This window comes from Centruroides vittatus, unplaced genomic scaffold (assembly GCF_030686945.1).
Source record: "Centruroides vittatus isolate TY-2023 unplaced genomic scaffold, ASM3068694v2 contig_956, whole genome shotgun sequence".
In the NCBI taxonomy this organism is placed as follows: domain Eukaryota; kingdom Metazoa; phylum Arthropoda; class Arachnida; order Scorpiones; family Buthidae; genus Centruroides; species Centruroides vittatus.
This window is the reverse complement of record NW_027122635.1, coordinates 896,176-913,387: the sequence shown is the minus strand read 5'-3', so window position 1 is coordinate 913,387 and position 17,212 is coordinate 896,176. Positions and strand designations below refer to the sequence as shown.

Sequence of the window (17,212 nt, the reverse complement as noted above, 5' to 3'; positions counted from 1 at the left end):
TCTCAATATAAGTAATTGGCTATTATTATGCTATAATTAATAATTAGAAACTAAGTAATTTGGTATTAGAGATAGATATCAGGTGCCATCTCTTATCTAAATCAATAATTATAAGAATTATTTTTATATAATATAAATTATTATAATTATTAATTTAGATAAGAGATGGCATCTAACATCTACCTCAGGAGTTGCCAAACTTTTTTGATAGTTGACCTCCTACAACTTTTCAAAACTTCACATCGACCCCCATCAAAAAGTGTGTATTATAAGCAAAAGAAAAAAAAAAAGCTCTTACTACTTTAATACATTTTTTATATTTGTTAATAATAATTTTTGTAACTGACAATCAGTGAGACAGATGAGCTTAATGATCCTTAGCAAGATTAGCAATATTTGGTTCAAAATTTGTAAGTTTTAGGTCTAAATCGCCTGAAAGTTCCACATTCGACTTATTTCGCTGTTTGATTAAGATGGAAGTATCATGGCTGAAACCAACTTCAACCATATATGAACTTGGATATGCCAGCAAGAAAGGATTTATCATATCACAAAGTTTTGTATATTTTTGTGTTATATTTATATTCGTCCAGAAATTGCTGAAATTTAATTTTTAAAAAGCAATTTTTCTTCAAGGTCAGCTAATAATTCAATAAGTTCATCTTGCAAGTTGATGTGGATGTTTTCAATTTGAGTGGAAAATGGAACCATAATCCATTATAGGATATCAATATTTTCTAAATCTGCAAAACGCTGTACTATTTAATCCATTGAAACAATATTCAAAAACATAATAATATGTGTAGTTATATTTGATTTTTCCATCGACTCCCCCAATAATGTTATATCGACCACCAGGAGTCGATATCAACCACTTTGGTGACCCCTGGCCTACCTCTAGAAATAAATTACCTACTTTCTAATTATTAATTATAGCATAGTAATAGCCCAATTAATTAATGTCCAGAATAAATTTGAAAGATCATAATATATATGAAATTTGATAAAATAAAAAAGTAGAAAAATCCAACTGAAAAAGATAAATTTTCTTTACTTTCTCAAGTGTGAAAAAAATGTATTCATTATGCTATATGTTAGAAGAGACTATTTCTGTTAGTAAAAGTTATCTTCTAAAGTAAAATAAAAATTAATTCCATACATGAATTATACATACAGTAAATGGAAAGAAAGTTTTTATGGTGGTAAGTGAAACTGGAAATTTTCAGCCTTTCCAGCAGAAAAGCCTTTGTTTTCTCTTATATATCACAAGACTTTAATGTAATTAATTAAACTGTTGAATGATGATCATATTTCTGTTGTAGTTTAATTAAGTAATGTAGAAAAAAAGAGTAGCAACCAGGTGTTTTATTTCTCTGAATATAATAATAATTTTATCATCTTATATTTTAGTCATCTATGATATCATATGACACTGAGTATTTTATCATCTTCAAATGCCTGAGGGTCTTTGTCTGTTTATCTATTTCTTCTGCTTCCTTAGTAGCATCTGCCAATATCCTTGTTTTCTTGATTTCCTTTCTTATTTTGTTTTCATCTGTTTTTTTTTTTTTATAAAATATTTTGTAGGAAACTTTGCAGCATGATTTTTCAGCAGATAATTTATACTTTGATTGGAAGCAGTTGTTTAAATAATAATGTGTTGACAAGAATAAATACTGTATTTTACGGACTATAAGACGCACTTTTTTCTTCAAAAAATTGCCTCCAAAATTCAGGTGCGTCTTATACTCCGTAGCGTCTTATAGGTATTTTTTTTTAAAAAACTGCTTAAAAATTAAGGTGCGTCTTATAGTCTGTAGCATCTTATAGTCCGTAAAATACAGTAGTTAATTTTTCGATGTAAATTAATGTTTTTATTTATACTAGATGCAGAGGCTAATTTTTAGTTTGTTACTACTATAAAAACTCAGTATGATTTTATAAATTGCATAATTTTTTAATATACATGCATAAATGCAAAAACTTATGAATTATAAAAATTATACTGATATCATTGGAACATACATCCTATTACATCAAACACTATCCTTGTAAAAAGTATAAAACTACAAATAAATATTGCTTGTATTTGATAATGCTATCAGTTTTCATTGTTTTATTTTGATAGTAGGTAAGCATAATAATTCATTTGATTTATTTGTATTTCTGGTTTATTGATTATTTCAAACATACAAAAATTTGCTGTCTATAATCTGTTTAAGTGAACTGATAATTGGATAAAATGTTTTGAAAATGATGAAATTAATAAAACTAATAGAATTAATTATAACAGAAAATACAAATTAAGGAGTGAAAGAATCTGTCTTCCATAATTACTATTTCAACTCAACTCTGAAAGAAACAAATTCATTGAGAAGAGAAAGTTCTTTAAATTAAGAAAAAATGCCAGTCTTAATGTTAGCTAAATTTCTATCTGAATTTAAAAAAAATTGAAGTGTAGTGCAAAAATATTTTAACTCAAATCAAAATAAATACAATTTTGATATATAATTAAAAGTAAGGTCTTTCACTGCAATTTTTTCTTCTCATTAATTACTTCTTATTTCTTACTTCTTACTTCTTATTTAACTTAAAAAATTGTGTTTTAACAATTTTGTGTGTTTAATTCTTCAAAAATAATTTTGATCCTGTCCATTTCATTTCAATATTCTTACCATAATTTATTTCAGAAAATAGTTTGGATGCCTTTAACATTGTCTAACATCTCTATGTTAAAGATCTTAATATATTACCAGGTTGTTCAATAAGTTTTGTCGTTCGATAAAAAAAACACAATTTTATGGTTTGAAATACATTTTATTATTCAATATAATTTCCCTGAACTTCAATACACTTGTTCCAGTGATCTTCTAATTTATGGATTCCATCCCTGAAGTGAGAATCCGGAAGACTGTCGAAATACGCTTCCACGGCTGCTATTACCTCTTCGTTCGATGAAAATCGTTTCCCACGCATGAATTTTTTAAGATGTGAGAACAGCCAGAAGTCAGAGGGAGTTAAATCTGGTGAATAGGGAGAATGTTGCAACAATTCGTATTTTAATTCACTGATTTTCACAATGGCTTTTTGAGATGTGTGAAAGGGTGCATTGCCTTAATGAAAAATAATTTTTTTCTCCTGTAAACCAGGTCTTTTCTCACTAAATTTTTACATCCAAAAGGTCACAATAATAATCTGAGTTTATCGTTTTACCAGTTTGGAGGTAATCCACAAACAAAATTCCTTTTGCATTCCAAAAAACTAATGCTAACACCTTCTTGGCCAATTTCTGGACCCTAACTTGCTTTGGAGCCAAAGTACCAGGTTCACACCACTCCTTAGCCTCTTGTTTTGATTCAGGATCATGATGGTAGACCCAAGTCTCATCCATAGTAATGAAACGACGCACAAAATCCTTTTTATTTTTTCTAAAACGCTCCAAATGTTGCTGAGAAAGTTGCATTCGAATGTGTTTTTGCTCCATAGTTAGCGAATGCGGCACCCATTGTGCACACAGCTTTCTGTAACCCAAAACATCAGCCAAAATATTGCTCACACTGCCTAATGAGATCCCTAGGGCTTCTACTAAATCTCTCTCAGTTAATCGACAATCTTCCAAAACCATATGCTGTATTTTTGCTACGATTTCTGGTGTTGATGCACTTTTTGGACGTCCTTCACGTGGATCGTCTTCAAGACTTGTACGGCCACGTTTAAATTCAGCAACCCATCTTTCTACTGTTCTAATTGAAGGTGAAGAGTCCTTATACACTTTTACCAATCGTTCATGAATTTGTTTTGGTGCTACACCTTCCAAAAATAAGAATTTTATCACTGCACGATATTCAATTTTTTCCATTGTAAAAAAATACACTGACACGTCAACTTTGAACAGCTGCAAATATAGAAATGAGTTGACAGATCTACATGAAACTTCACACGTGTTTATAAAAAAGTAGTACTATTTTTAGAGTAATAAAACGACAAACCTAATAGCGCCATCTCCTATTGAACGACAAAACTTATTGAACAACCTGGTACTAATACAGTAAAACCTGTGTAAACCAGAATCACATAGTATTGAATTTTCTTTTTGTTTTGGATGGGTTTTAGTATTTTTTTTATCTTTAAGCCATACCAAAAAATGTCACACAGTTACATTTATTTTTTATAATAAATCACTTTACATACATAAAAAAATTTAAAATTAAAATAATTAATAAACTTAAATATTTAAATACTTACATCATCAGTTATGCAGAGATAGATAATATCTTCTTCAACAACGTAATGAAATAAGTAACTAAAAATAAAAAATTTTAATTGTGAATTATTTATATTCTTTTTAAAACTAACCAGTTAGTAACAACAGATAAAAATCAGTGTTCTCCCTAGGCTCTTCTGGGTGGGTGCTCTTCCTGGTTAATTGATCTGGTGAACTGATATGCCAAAATAATATTTCTTATAAATTGTAATGTTCCATGAAAAATAATGCAAAACCAAAAGAATTGGAATTACTTTGTCTCTGCAGCATAGAAAGAATCAGAAAACTGAATTTAAAAATATTTTAATTTCTGTTGTTGTAAATAGAAATGCAAAGATGTCAATAGCGATAGAAAACAAGGACAATTACAATGTCAATAATATCAATCAATATATAACTTTTGAAAGATGTAGAAGAGGTAGGAATCATAAATCATCATGCATAGAGTATAAGATATTAAATAACTGGCAAATACATTCATTCATTGACTTATAAACACCCATACTTAAGACAGCTAAAACTAGCATAATAAAAAAACTTATTTTTGAGTGTAAGCAACTGACACACACAGATGGCACAGTACAATTATTAAATGTTAAATATAATACTGTATTGAACAATAAAACACACTGTATGTAAAAATAACTGGTATATTCATATTTCACTATCATTAGATTTGCATTGCTTTGAAAAACAAAAAGACAAACTAACTGTAACCAATTAATCACCATTACTTTTATGTTGAATTTAAAACAAAATTCTGTCACCAAATACAAGTTGTTGGGACTACTTGTGATTTATTATCAACCACATTATCCATCTTGAACTTCTATCATTTCAATGATACAAATAATACAAGGGCATTTTTTTCAAGCTCCAGTGGTCCATAAAACAAAGACAAGTGTAAATAACAAAATGAATTTATCAAAAGTTAGTTACATTGTTACTTTTTGACATAATCACCATGAAGATTGAGGAATTTGTCATTTCTGTGGATGAGCTTTTCCATCCCCTTGTCATAGAATGTTAAGCCAGTGAATTGAGATGGCCTTAACAACATTGTTTTGAAGATCATCATTAGTTCATTAGTCTCAAACCTCTGCCCTGCTAGCCACATTTTCAGTTCAGGAAAGAGGTAGAAGTATTCACACATTAAAAAGTTTTAAGCTGTGTGGAAGTCTTCACTGCCAGTGTATAGCCCAATTTAGCGCAGAGCAACTTCCACCTCTTTCCTGAACAGGAAAAGTGGTTAGGAGGGCAGAGGTTCGAGACTAATGACAATCTTCAAAACAACGTTGTTAAAGCCATCTCAATTCACTGGCGGCAACATTCTATGACAAGAGGATGGAAAAGCTCATCCACAGATATGACAAATTCCTCAATCATCACGGTGATTATGTTGAAAAGTAACCATGTTTGTACCTAACTTTTTGTAATAAATTCATTTTGTTATTTACACTTGTCTTTTTTTATTGACCATCAGAGCTTGAAAAAAACAGCCTACATACATGCTATTCTGGACATTCTACATTTTTGGAAAATAAATCTGAAGTAAACAAATTTTGTATTTATTAAATTGCGCTTTAAAGTTAAGTCAGAAAATACCATTCTATAGTTATTTTAACAAGAAACTAATAAGCACAATAATAAAGATAGCAAATCAACAACAGGATTGTCAATTACCTACAGATGCATTGCTTGCAGATGATTTCCCTTTTTGGTTAATTAACTTCTGCATAATTTCTTTCAAATACCTTTCAAAATAATGTGTGTGGATTATCTATGAATATGAAAAAACAAAATATTTGTGTGAGAGAAGTATATGTACTAGTAGTAGAAAAATGAAAGATGTAGAACTTGCAGTATGTAACTTACATTTAGGAGTGAAATTAAACCAAGATGGAAGAGATAATTGAGCATAGGAAACAGGAAAAAACTAGGAAAAGTAGTTTAAACAGCTGAATGGAATCTGGTGGTATGCCAAAATCTAAAAATAAAAATGGACTACATGTACTACATCTCATAACACCATAGTGAGAAACATTTTATATTATAAGGAGCCAAAATGTAGGAAATATCAAAAACAGATGAAAGAAGCCAGCTAAGTTGAAATAGATGCACCAACAAGACTATGCATATTATTACTCATGCACAAAATAAAATATGAAAAACTAATGAAGTGATGAACATGAAGGAATTGACAAGAAATTGTTTATTGTGACATTGTCACAATGCTGATCATCAATTTTTAATCATATTTTTAATTTATTTAATTTAAAATACATGTATATGCTCTTCACCGTAAATTAGTAGTGGCTTGCCGCTGTACTTTATCATACTTTTCTTTTAATAGTGTCATGATGGACATCTATCTAACACAGTGGCGTAGCGTAGTGGAAGTGGCAGGGGCAGCCCGCCCTGGGCAGCATTTTTTCACAATAAATAATAATAATATCTTGTAAAAATTTGAACCATTTCATTTCATATTTTTGTCGCACCTACGATTCGGACCGACTGAAATGAGCACAGAATTTTTCATTACTTATTCTGTGACAAAACTGGGGAATCCTCTTTCTTTAAATGAATGTATAATAATGACATCTTGCTCGTTGTAACGACTGACAACACCGTCTGTACTGACTTATAGGGATTCCCCATATTTTATTTAAGGAGGGGGCGAAATTTTAAGGGGGCAGTGAAATTTCCTCCGCCCCGGGCGACTGACACCTATGCTACGCCACTAATCTAACACCTTCCAGAGGAAAATTTTTGAATGGGGGCATGCATGGTTTAAATCTCATCAATTGTGGCACTAGTGTCAGCTTGATGTATACTTAACTTCTGGCAGTGAGTAAACATGGAAACTGAATAAGCAATTTTGATCTAATTATAAAAACATGGACTTAAATAATGTAAGAGTTGCTGAATTATGAAAGAAATGAAATGAATTAGGAGACAAGACAACAGTGACAAAGGCAGAAAGATAAACTTTTAGAAAGATAAACAAGCTTAAAATAATAAGTATAAACTGACATTTTTACAGTTGTTGGCTTTTGTTTTCAATCTTGTAATAGAATTACAAGAGGACAACAATTTAATTTTAATTACTCAACTTCAATTTGTAATATACTGAATACAATATACAATTTGTAATATATACTATTTTGAAATAAATTTGAAATTAAAAATTATTGTCATTAATGTTTGATGATAATTAAAATAATTTTGAGCTGTTTTTGAAATTAACTGCATTTTTTAAATGTACATAATTATAAGAATACCATATTTTAGGAAAAATTTATATAATTTAATATTTAGTTGGACATCTTTTCATTTGAATAACATCAAGCATTCTATCAGGCATAGTTTGAATCACTTCAACAATTTCTCAAGCATCCATTATTTTAATTTTAACTGGTTTATTTGATGATAATGCTTGTTTTGACCATAAACTATTTTTGTTATTATACTCCATAAATTTTCTGTTGGACTAAGATCTGGACTTCTAGAAGGCCAGTCTAATACTTTTTTTTTTTATGTTTTCATTAATAAACAAGATCTTAATTGATTTTGATGCATGGAGTGGAGCATTGTCTCATTGAAATATTCAATTATTTCCACCAATTAAAGGTCCAAATGCAATTAAATTATGGTAAAAGTAATAAAATTTAATATGGCCGACAGTTATTTACATTTAATAAAAATACAATAGCACAACTTTTAACAAAGTGAATGACAGAAGGAAATGACTGAAGCAAAAGTTTTATCTTTGTTAAAAGTTGTACTTATATTTACTGCAATTAAATTATTTTTTTAACATATCCTGAATCCATTTTTTCACCAACAATGACAATATTAGTTTTCTCATTGAATCCAAAAGTATCCCAAACCATTATACTGCCACCTCCTGACTGACTACTCATTCCAACTTTGGCTTCTCTTTTCACGTCATGCCAATAATATACATAACCATCTGGTCCATCGAATTCTACTTTTTTCATCAGAAAACACAACTTTTTTCCACTATTTGGTCCAGCTCATGACAGATTTACACTATTAAAGTCTTTGTTGTTTGTGAACAGGTATCAAATTAGGTATCACTTTCATTTTTCAATATTTTATATTGTTATTATCAAGAATATATCACCATATTATCTGATGGGACACAGATTTTGGTAAATTATCAGCCACTTGTCTAGTAGATAGGTGCTAATTTATTTGTTATTTTGTAAAGAAGAAAACATTTGTTTATCTTTGTCAGTTAACTTTTTCTTGTATCCACTTCTCTCCATTTTCCATAATTTTCTTGTTTTGTATATACATTGGCCACAGCAGTTTTAGAGTGATTAATTATTGTAGCTATTTCTTTCAAACTTTCCAGCATCTCATAATTCATATATATGTCGAATTTCAGCCTCTGAAAGTTCACTATTTCTTGGCATTTTGTTATTAGTGTTTAAAATATAAACTGTTAAGATTCAAAAGTTTAAAATGGTTGGCTGTTATAATACTAAGTGTGATGTAATAACCTTCCATTCAATTGTTCATTAAAAATATATTTACATTTGTAGAGTATTATTACTCTAAACCAGTGATTCTCAATCTTTTTTTCGTCACAATACACTTTTAATAATTTAAAAATTTGGCGGTGCACACAGTTACTTTGGTAAGTACTGCAGGACAACTGGTGACATCATAACAGTGATTTTTAAACGCAGTTGGTTATTTAGGTAACATTTTCTAAATGCCTTGGTAACTACTGGCAGATACCAGTAACATCTGTTACAATTTCCAAATGTGCCTTAGGAAGGTAGAACCAATTGAACTACTTGTCTGACGTCGCTTATGTATGGGTATTCGGAGTGGCAGCACATTTCAAAAATCTTGTGGCATACTAAAGTGCCGTGGCACAGTGGTTGAGAATCACTGCTCTAAACTATTCAAAATTAACTATCCTTATAATTTTGCCTGCTACAGATTCAAGTGTATTGACTAATTTCTTTTACAGTTTTTATGTTCCCCTTTCTTTTTCGTATTGAATCAGCTAAAAATTTATGAAATTTCTTACCTGAATGTTTTTTATCATTGGCACTGAGGCAAACAATAATTAACTGGCATTTCAAAAATACCTAAGTAGCTAAAAAAAGCAGTTTTTAAACAGTGTGTACACAGCACAATAAACTCAACAGGAAACTACCTATCCATAAGCCCAATACTAGCACCATCTACTAGTTTTGAAAAATGCAAGCCCTATTGAAATAACATGAATTCTAGTTTGCCTCAGAAGTTTGTATATAGTTAATCAGGGTCTAAAGTTTCCATATCTGGTCTCGTCTTTCATTTATCTAACCTGGTTCTTGAGATTAAGGAAAGACAGATGGCCAGCAGATGAAAATGGTAATTTATAGATATACAATTTTTTCCAATTGCAGACCAATTATTGATGAAATAAAAGACAATTAATATAATATGAATACAAACTGCCAAGAAAAGCCATGGAATAGAAATAACAAAAAGCAAGAGAAAGAAAGAGTAAGAAAGACCTGAGCCAAATGAACTACCAGATTATTGGGCTACATTATGGCCAGTTTTAATTATTATAAAGTAATTAGACTAGAGGTAGACAGTCAGGCTGCATCTTTTGGTAAACTTAATAAATAAAAAGTTTAAATTTACTAAGAAATGGCCTACCTAGCTTTAGTCTAATTACTTAATAATTAATTATTAAAACTGACCATAATATAACCCAATAATCCAGTTGTTCATTTGGCTTTAATTAAAAAATTGCATTATGTATTGAATGTTTATATATGAAAAACTTAAGAAATACATAGAAAATGAAAGAGGAGCGAGAGAGACAGAGACATCAAATTCTAGAAACTGATTAATATGATGACTATTACTGATGGTGATATTAAGCTGATGACTATATTATATAATGTGTTTGTATAAAAAGTGGGCTTGTATTTAAAAACAACAGACTTTTACATTGTACAATATTTTTTTACTCCAACCTGCTGCCACTTTATTTCTTCATTCCACCCTGTTAATAAAGATTTCTGGGGAGAACACTGAAATATAATTAGAAATAAGGTGAATAATTCATCAGATATATTATAATATCAAAGATAAATAATAATAAAGATAAGTATCTAATTTTTTAATGCAATCGATATTCCACATTCAAAAGATTTATATTGTTATCACATTTTTTTCTTATAATTATAACAAGTAAAGCGTCAAGGCCATATTTGGAACAAGACTATGTCTCGGAGACTCACTACTAAGCGGGGTCACTTCAACGCTCACGGCGGGTCTCGTTCTCATTCTCCAATCATATTTGGTATCGCTGGTTTTGAACGCAATCATTCAAACTTCGCCGGCCACATCCATGACCACGAGGTCATCCATGATGCATTTTCAGTGAAATTAACCTATCCAATGTTGAAATTTCTCTCCATTGCATGACGTCCCAGGTCGAATTTTTGCCAATGCAAAAATTTCCCTTTTTTGAAAAAAATTATGGTGTCTATTGTATTGTTCGCAATTATTTTTTTAATTTGCACAACAAATGAAATATATATATATATATTAAATGCAAAAAGAAAAGATAATTATATTTCAAAAGTTTGTTTTAATGTAAATTATAAAGACGTGCCATCTAGTTTCAAAAAGTTCCAATGATGAAATGAGATATCTCTGGTCAAACGATCAAGGTTAGCACGTGGCAACCAGAAATATGTGGGGAATAACACGGGACAGGTAAATGGGTTTTTTCAAAGATTTGTTTGTAAAAATTCAATTTAGCAACATTTGCTTTTCAAACTTTCCAACTCACATGTTTGTCAAAATTCGATTTCACAATATTCGTATTTCCAACTTCCCAACCAGCAACGCGTGTACAAATATCGCACTACTGCCTGTTTGTAGAGAGAGTCGCCATTTTGTATTTTATTTTGTCTCAGTTCTTGGTCTCCTGACTACCTACAAGTCTGGTTTTTTTATGCGCACATGATTTGGGCACCTAATACTCTGTGCCAAATTTCAACTCCTGACATGTACTCTTTCATACCTCTAAGCTGGTAACACATCAGGCAGTACGATTTTATAAACAAGACATAGTCTTGTCAATAAAGTATGGCAATTAAGTGAATCTAAAATAAAGTAACTGTTTCAAAATTTTAAAATGTTATACAGGGTGGTTCATTTTAATCAAGACACTGGAATAACTCAAAAATATGCATCTTGCAGAAAATTCATTAAACCAAAAATGTTAGACTTCAAGAGGTCCAATTTCATTTTTTTTTAAATGGAGGATTTCTATATTTTATTGCATAATATAATTCTACATGAAAAACAACCTTTTATCTGAAGCATTTTTTTCTGAAAGAAGCATTTACCAGAAATAATGAACATTTGAATTTTTAAGCAGTCAGCATTCCATGCAGGCTCATTTGTGGATATCTGTGAAGTTCATTGAAAAAGATCATTACAATACTATTCTTTTTTGGTGGACTCATCATCTTCAAACTCTTTTTTTTTTTTTTTTTTTTTTCAAATAATGAACTGTTAGAAAAACTCATGCCACAATGTGTTAAAGAAATCAAGCATATGATAAAGATCTGATGACCTTTGCTGATTTTTGAAATCTGTCCTCAAGCTCAGCTTTAGGTCATCTTAAATTTTCCCAATACATCTTTCCTGTTAAACTTTTAGGAGTGCTTAATTAATATGAGTCTCCTTTTCTCTCAGAGTTTTCTCCTATTGCAAATGATGTTCAAAGACTTCATTTTCCTGAATGCATAAGTCAATTCTTTGTTGGAAATGTGTCACAGTTTTTAGTAATCTGTTCCACAGTATGTTTGCCCAAGTATGTTTGCTCAAATTCTTCTGAGCATATCTTCTGTAGCTGTTGGTTCCTGCTCATAGACAAAATTCTTTAAATATCCCTCAATAAGTAGGCAAAGTCAAAGTCTGGTGATTGTGTGGGCCATTAGACTGGTCCATGTCATACAATCCACATTCCATTAAATTATGTTTAAATAATTTACTACAATTAGTGGTGACCACACAAATGTTCAAATGCTCATAAATGCCTGATAAGTTCATCTTTTGAAAAAAAATGTTTCAGATAAAAGTTTGGTTTTTTGTGCAAAATCATTATATTCATATGTATAGAAAATGGAGATTCCTATTTAAGAAAATGAAGTTTATTCCATTTTCACAAATTGTAGCACCATTTTTGATAAAACTGATGGCACCATCCTGAGGCTCCCTTAGAGTCTAACATTTTTGATTTAATAAATGTTTTTGCAGGATGGGTACAGTGGGTGATCGGTTAACAAACATAATCCATTCTAAGACTTTGTTCGCTATCCGAATTGTTCGTTAACCGATTATTGATTTACCATAGGTTTTTATGACAATTTGATTAATTTGTTCTGGAGACTCCAAAAAATAAAAAATATATACTTTTCTACTATGTTTATTTATATGTAATATATAAAAATACATATATACACAGTCTTGCATTTTTATTAGTCATGTTTTTTCTATTTGTGAGGGTTAAAGAATCCATCTAATGTCAATTGCTTTTCTCTCTCCAGGATTTTCCAGAAGTAATTAATAGCATTGTAATTGTAGATCCCTAAGCCTACTAACCTCAACTTGGTTTGGATGCCATTCTAAGACCATTGCTCTGACATCCTGCCACTTCTTTAAAAGATCTTTAATAGCAGATATCGGCATTAATCCTCTTCTTCAGAAGAAAACATTTTGCCAAGTTTCTTGGTGTTCTTTATTCAAGAGTTCTTGGTGTTCTTTTGTCATCAGATCAGGTTCCATTATGAGCTCTTCAATGTTCTTTATTTCTCAGATGTGATTTTTGTTACTCCTTAATCTGAGTCTTCATGATTATACTGTGTCTTTCTTAGATAAGAGTGAACTGCAGCCTACTGTAGAACTGTTCAAGCCATACTGTCCAGAACATCAGTCATCTTCTGCCCACCTTTGCTATTATACTCACACCTTTCGAAAATAAAAACCGATGCAAAACTTAACGAGTGCCCGCCCGACAGTCTCGCGATAAATTATTTGTCAGAAAAATAAAAGGCTGGAATTACAAGGGACAGTTTCAAAGTTCGGAGGAATACCAGGTATATACCAGTTATCCGATCAGTATATCCAGGTTAAGCATCGATGTTGACGACTCCCACGCTCCGAAAAGTTTCAAATTGTTTCCTGAAGACAAGGGAAGACCAATCGGTATTCATTATTTTACGTCGCTTCTTCTCGTGTTTGTTTTGTGAGGTGTTCATTTCCGAACATAAAAATCTTTCGCAAAAGTGTTCATTAATCAATCACCCACTGTATTTTTTTTTTTTGCAGGAGTGATTCATTTTAATCACTCCACTGGAATAACTCAAAAAAGTTATTTCAGTGGAGTGGTGATTAAAATGAATCTCTCTGTATATTAACAATTAACTGTAAATTACTTGATTTATTTAAACAAATTAATAGAATTTTATAATACATATATTATCTTTTTTAACTCTAACTGTAAGTTTGAACATTCAGTAGATTGCATTTTGTATCTTAAATAATCATTTTTGATGTATTAATGATAAAAATCAAAGATCTTTTACAGAATATTCAAAACAAATAAAATGATTTTATTTTGGAATAAAATAGTGAATTTTAAAATTTAAAAGATAATAAACTGAACAGCTGGTGTTTACAGGCTATTTTTAGATTACAACTTAATTAAATTATTAATTAATTTTGCATGAAAGATAAACACTGCACCAGCTTATAATAAATTTTATGATTGGAAATTAATGTTAATTAATAAATAATTTAGAAACATCTGAAAAAATATTGACTCCAGAAGACTCAAATCTACAATGTATCTTCAAAAAAGGAAATACAAATAATTACAATTTTTGTATTTTCATAAATTTCAGAATCAATTATAATTTTTCCATAATTAAAAATTTCAATAAAGAAAATCATTTAGGAAAGATTGAAAGAACTATAGAAAATATTAAAACAAAACAAACAAATATTTTAACAACAAAAAGCTGATAAAAACATATAAAAATTATCAAAATTAAATCATCATTCCAATAATTTAATAAAATGCACTAATGTAATAAGTTAAATTAAGAACTGTAATTAAATTAAGAGTTGAACTATCAAAATATATATAAGAATTACAAGGTTTTTGAAACATAATAATTTAGCACTACATTGTAATAAAGAATTCTAAATAGATTTACAGCAACTTAATTTCCAGATTAAATTTCAAAAAAGAAGTAATTGGAGATGATCCAATTTAAGTAATGAAAAAAATTCCTATATATATATATATATATGAGATTCTTAAAGAATTGTTATTGCATTATGCATTACAAAATCTAACAATTTATTCTAATATATATATATAAATGTATTAAAATATTTTTCGTTTTGAAATATTAATCTTTACACATGTGATACACACCACATGTTGTGTATAGCACATGTGCTCCATGTGCTACACAGAACATTTTTGCAATTTTAAATTTAGTGTTTGGAAATACAGTCAAACCTGTTTTTATGCGCTCTTTTTATGTGCGATTTTTATTTGTGCGATTTTTTTAATGCGAATTTTTAATTTGTGCGGTATAGTTGGCGACTAGTCTCGTGCGATTCGTCATGTCTCACGTTGACTTATTATAGCTAAATAAACTTATTATAGCATAAATGCACTTATTATAGTAATATTATTGCATGAATATGCGAAAAATGAAATAATTTACTTTTTAAGTCAACAAAACACCACCTGGACAAAAATATGTAAAACAGACGATAGACCAGACGATGCAGTCAAGTGCTGACATCTGTTGTCAATAAATTCTATTTCGTACGGTTTAGAGTTATTTTCTATGTGAGACTTTTTTTATGCGGTCCCTGTTGACCGCATAAAAAAATTATTTTTTTAATTGTGTTGCGAAAACTATTATTTACAGCCATTCGTGAAGTTTCGTGAGATTTTTTTTTAATGCGTTTTTTTTAATGCGGTCCCTATCCCCCGCATAAAAACAGGTTTGACTGTATATTTTTTACTTTTTTCTTACTTCTTAATATATTTAAAATCAACTGTTCTTCAAATCATTTACAAAAAGTAAGTATTCTCTATCTCATTGTCAGTAGGATGATGATGATGATGATGATAAATAAATCATCAACAAAGTATAGTAATTTTTACATAATATTCTTTAATAATGTCAATTCATTGACATTATTAAAGAATATGAATGGGGTTTTCTGATAGTGGGGTTTTCTGACAAATGAATGGGGTTTTCTGATAGTTTTCCCTGTTATTTTATTTGTCTCAACTAACTTCACATTACTAATTTCTGATTTCTCAATATAAAATTTGTACACTATTATTTTAAATCAAGTTTTTCATTAATGCCATATAATAAGATAGCCTTATTAGAAAAAAATGAAATAAAAAGCAGCTAACTAATTTCTCAAAATATCTCTGAAATCATATGTATAAATAAAAATCATTCAAATAAGTAATGATCTTCCAGAGCTTTCCAAAAATTAAAAGTTTAACTGAAATAGTAAGCTTCTACACATTGTTATACATGTTTGTTTTTTAAGTGAGAAAGAAAGAAATTATCACAAAGACATTAATTATGTCAAAAAGCTCTTGCAAATATAGTGATATTTACATGTAATTAACACCTTTGTGATAATTTCTTCCTTTCTTGCTTAAACAAAAGATCAGAGTGACATCCAACCTTCCAATTCAATTTTTTTTTTTTTTTTTTAAATAATTCTTCTGACTATTGAATCAGATACTCCAGTAACCAGTGAAGATTTAAAATGTATCTGTAATTTTTATTATATTCTAAGTATTTTTACATATGCATTATGCACATGTAAAATAATAGCCTAGCTAAAATTGTGAAATGCTTGCCTTTGTTTACATATTGACAATAATGTTATTAGTTATCATTATGATTAGGCTTACCAGATGTCCTGTTTTGACAGGGATTGTCCCAGTTTCATGATGTGGTCCTGGCGTCCCAGCCAGTTTGTCATTTTGTCCCATTATTGGGTTAAATTTTAAAAGTGCTGAATATACAAGAAGTAAAAATAGTGTTGCTTGAGTAAAATGGCAATTTGGAAACTAATATCTTCTGTTATATTCACTGTTGCCAATCTAAATATTTTGTATCTCGATCTAAGTACTTTTAAAGTACATTGTCTAGATGTTTTCCTCTATAATTTATAGCATATGGCCTAATGAATTTAGATGTTTTATTTTTTCATCCAGATGTTTTTTCACAGAATTTATAATAGCATGTAGCCTATGAGATCCAGATATTTTTATTTCATTTTTTAGATATTTTGTTTCAATTTGAGTTGACAACCCTTACACTGGCCATGTCATTGTTGCACATATCCTATCTTAGTTGAGTTCAATTTGCTAGTTGGCATTTGTGATTATTTTGTATTGTAAATTAAATTAATTTAATCTCCTTTACTCGAAAAAATCTGCATGTTTACTGATAATTGAAAAAAGGATTATCCGTTTTTGAAAAAAGTCTTTGATTGTATTGACAAAGTGAAATATAAACTGTGCTTTTCAGAATTTTCAGTAACTCATGGTAGGCATTCGGACATTAAAAATCACTTGAAATGTGTGAAACATAAGGCAAGCCCAGTAACAATAGGAACTTCTTCAAATATATTGTCATATTTTAAAGTACAGATTTAAGTGACAAAAAATTTTTAAAGTTAACATTTGTGATAAATATTAATAAGTTCTTAATAATAAGGTATGTTCAGTTGAGTTATTAAAAATTGCATTTAACTGGTTGTTTTTTGTTAACAACTTTTTATATAACCTTTTCAATCATAGGTACTTATCCTAGTAGACTTTATTTTCTG

The 17,212-nt window shown here is 29.6% G+C and overlaps 1 protein-coding gene across 3 annotated transcripts in view; it reads right to left on the bottom strand.

Annotated features, from left to right (window-relative positions):
- Vamp7 (Vesicle-associated membrane protein 7) overlaps nucleotides 1–17,212 on the bottom strand; it is a 32,957-nt gene that overhangs the window by 7,329 nt on the left and 8,416 nt on the right. For all 3 annotated transcript variants that reach the window (XM_067282472.1, XM_067282471.1, XM_067282473.1), the window contains exon 3: nucleotides 4,246–4,303. In XM_067282472.1, the coding sequence (XP_067138573.1) occupies nucleotides 4,246–4,303 (58 nt within the window). The remainder of the gene's footprint in view (nucleotides 1–4,245; nucleotides 4,304–17,212) is intronic.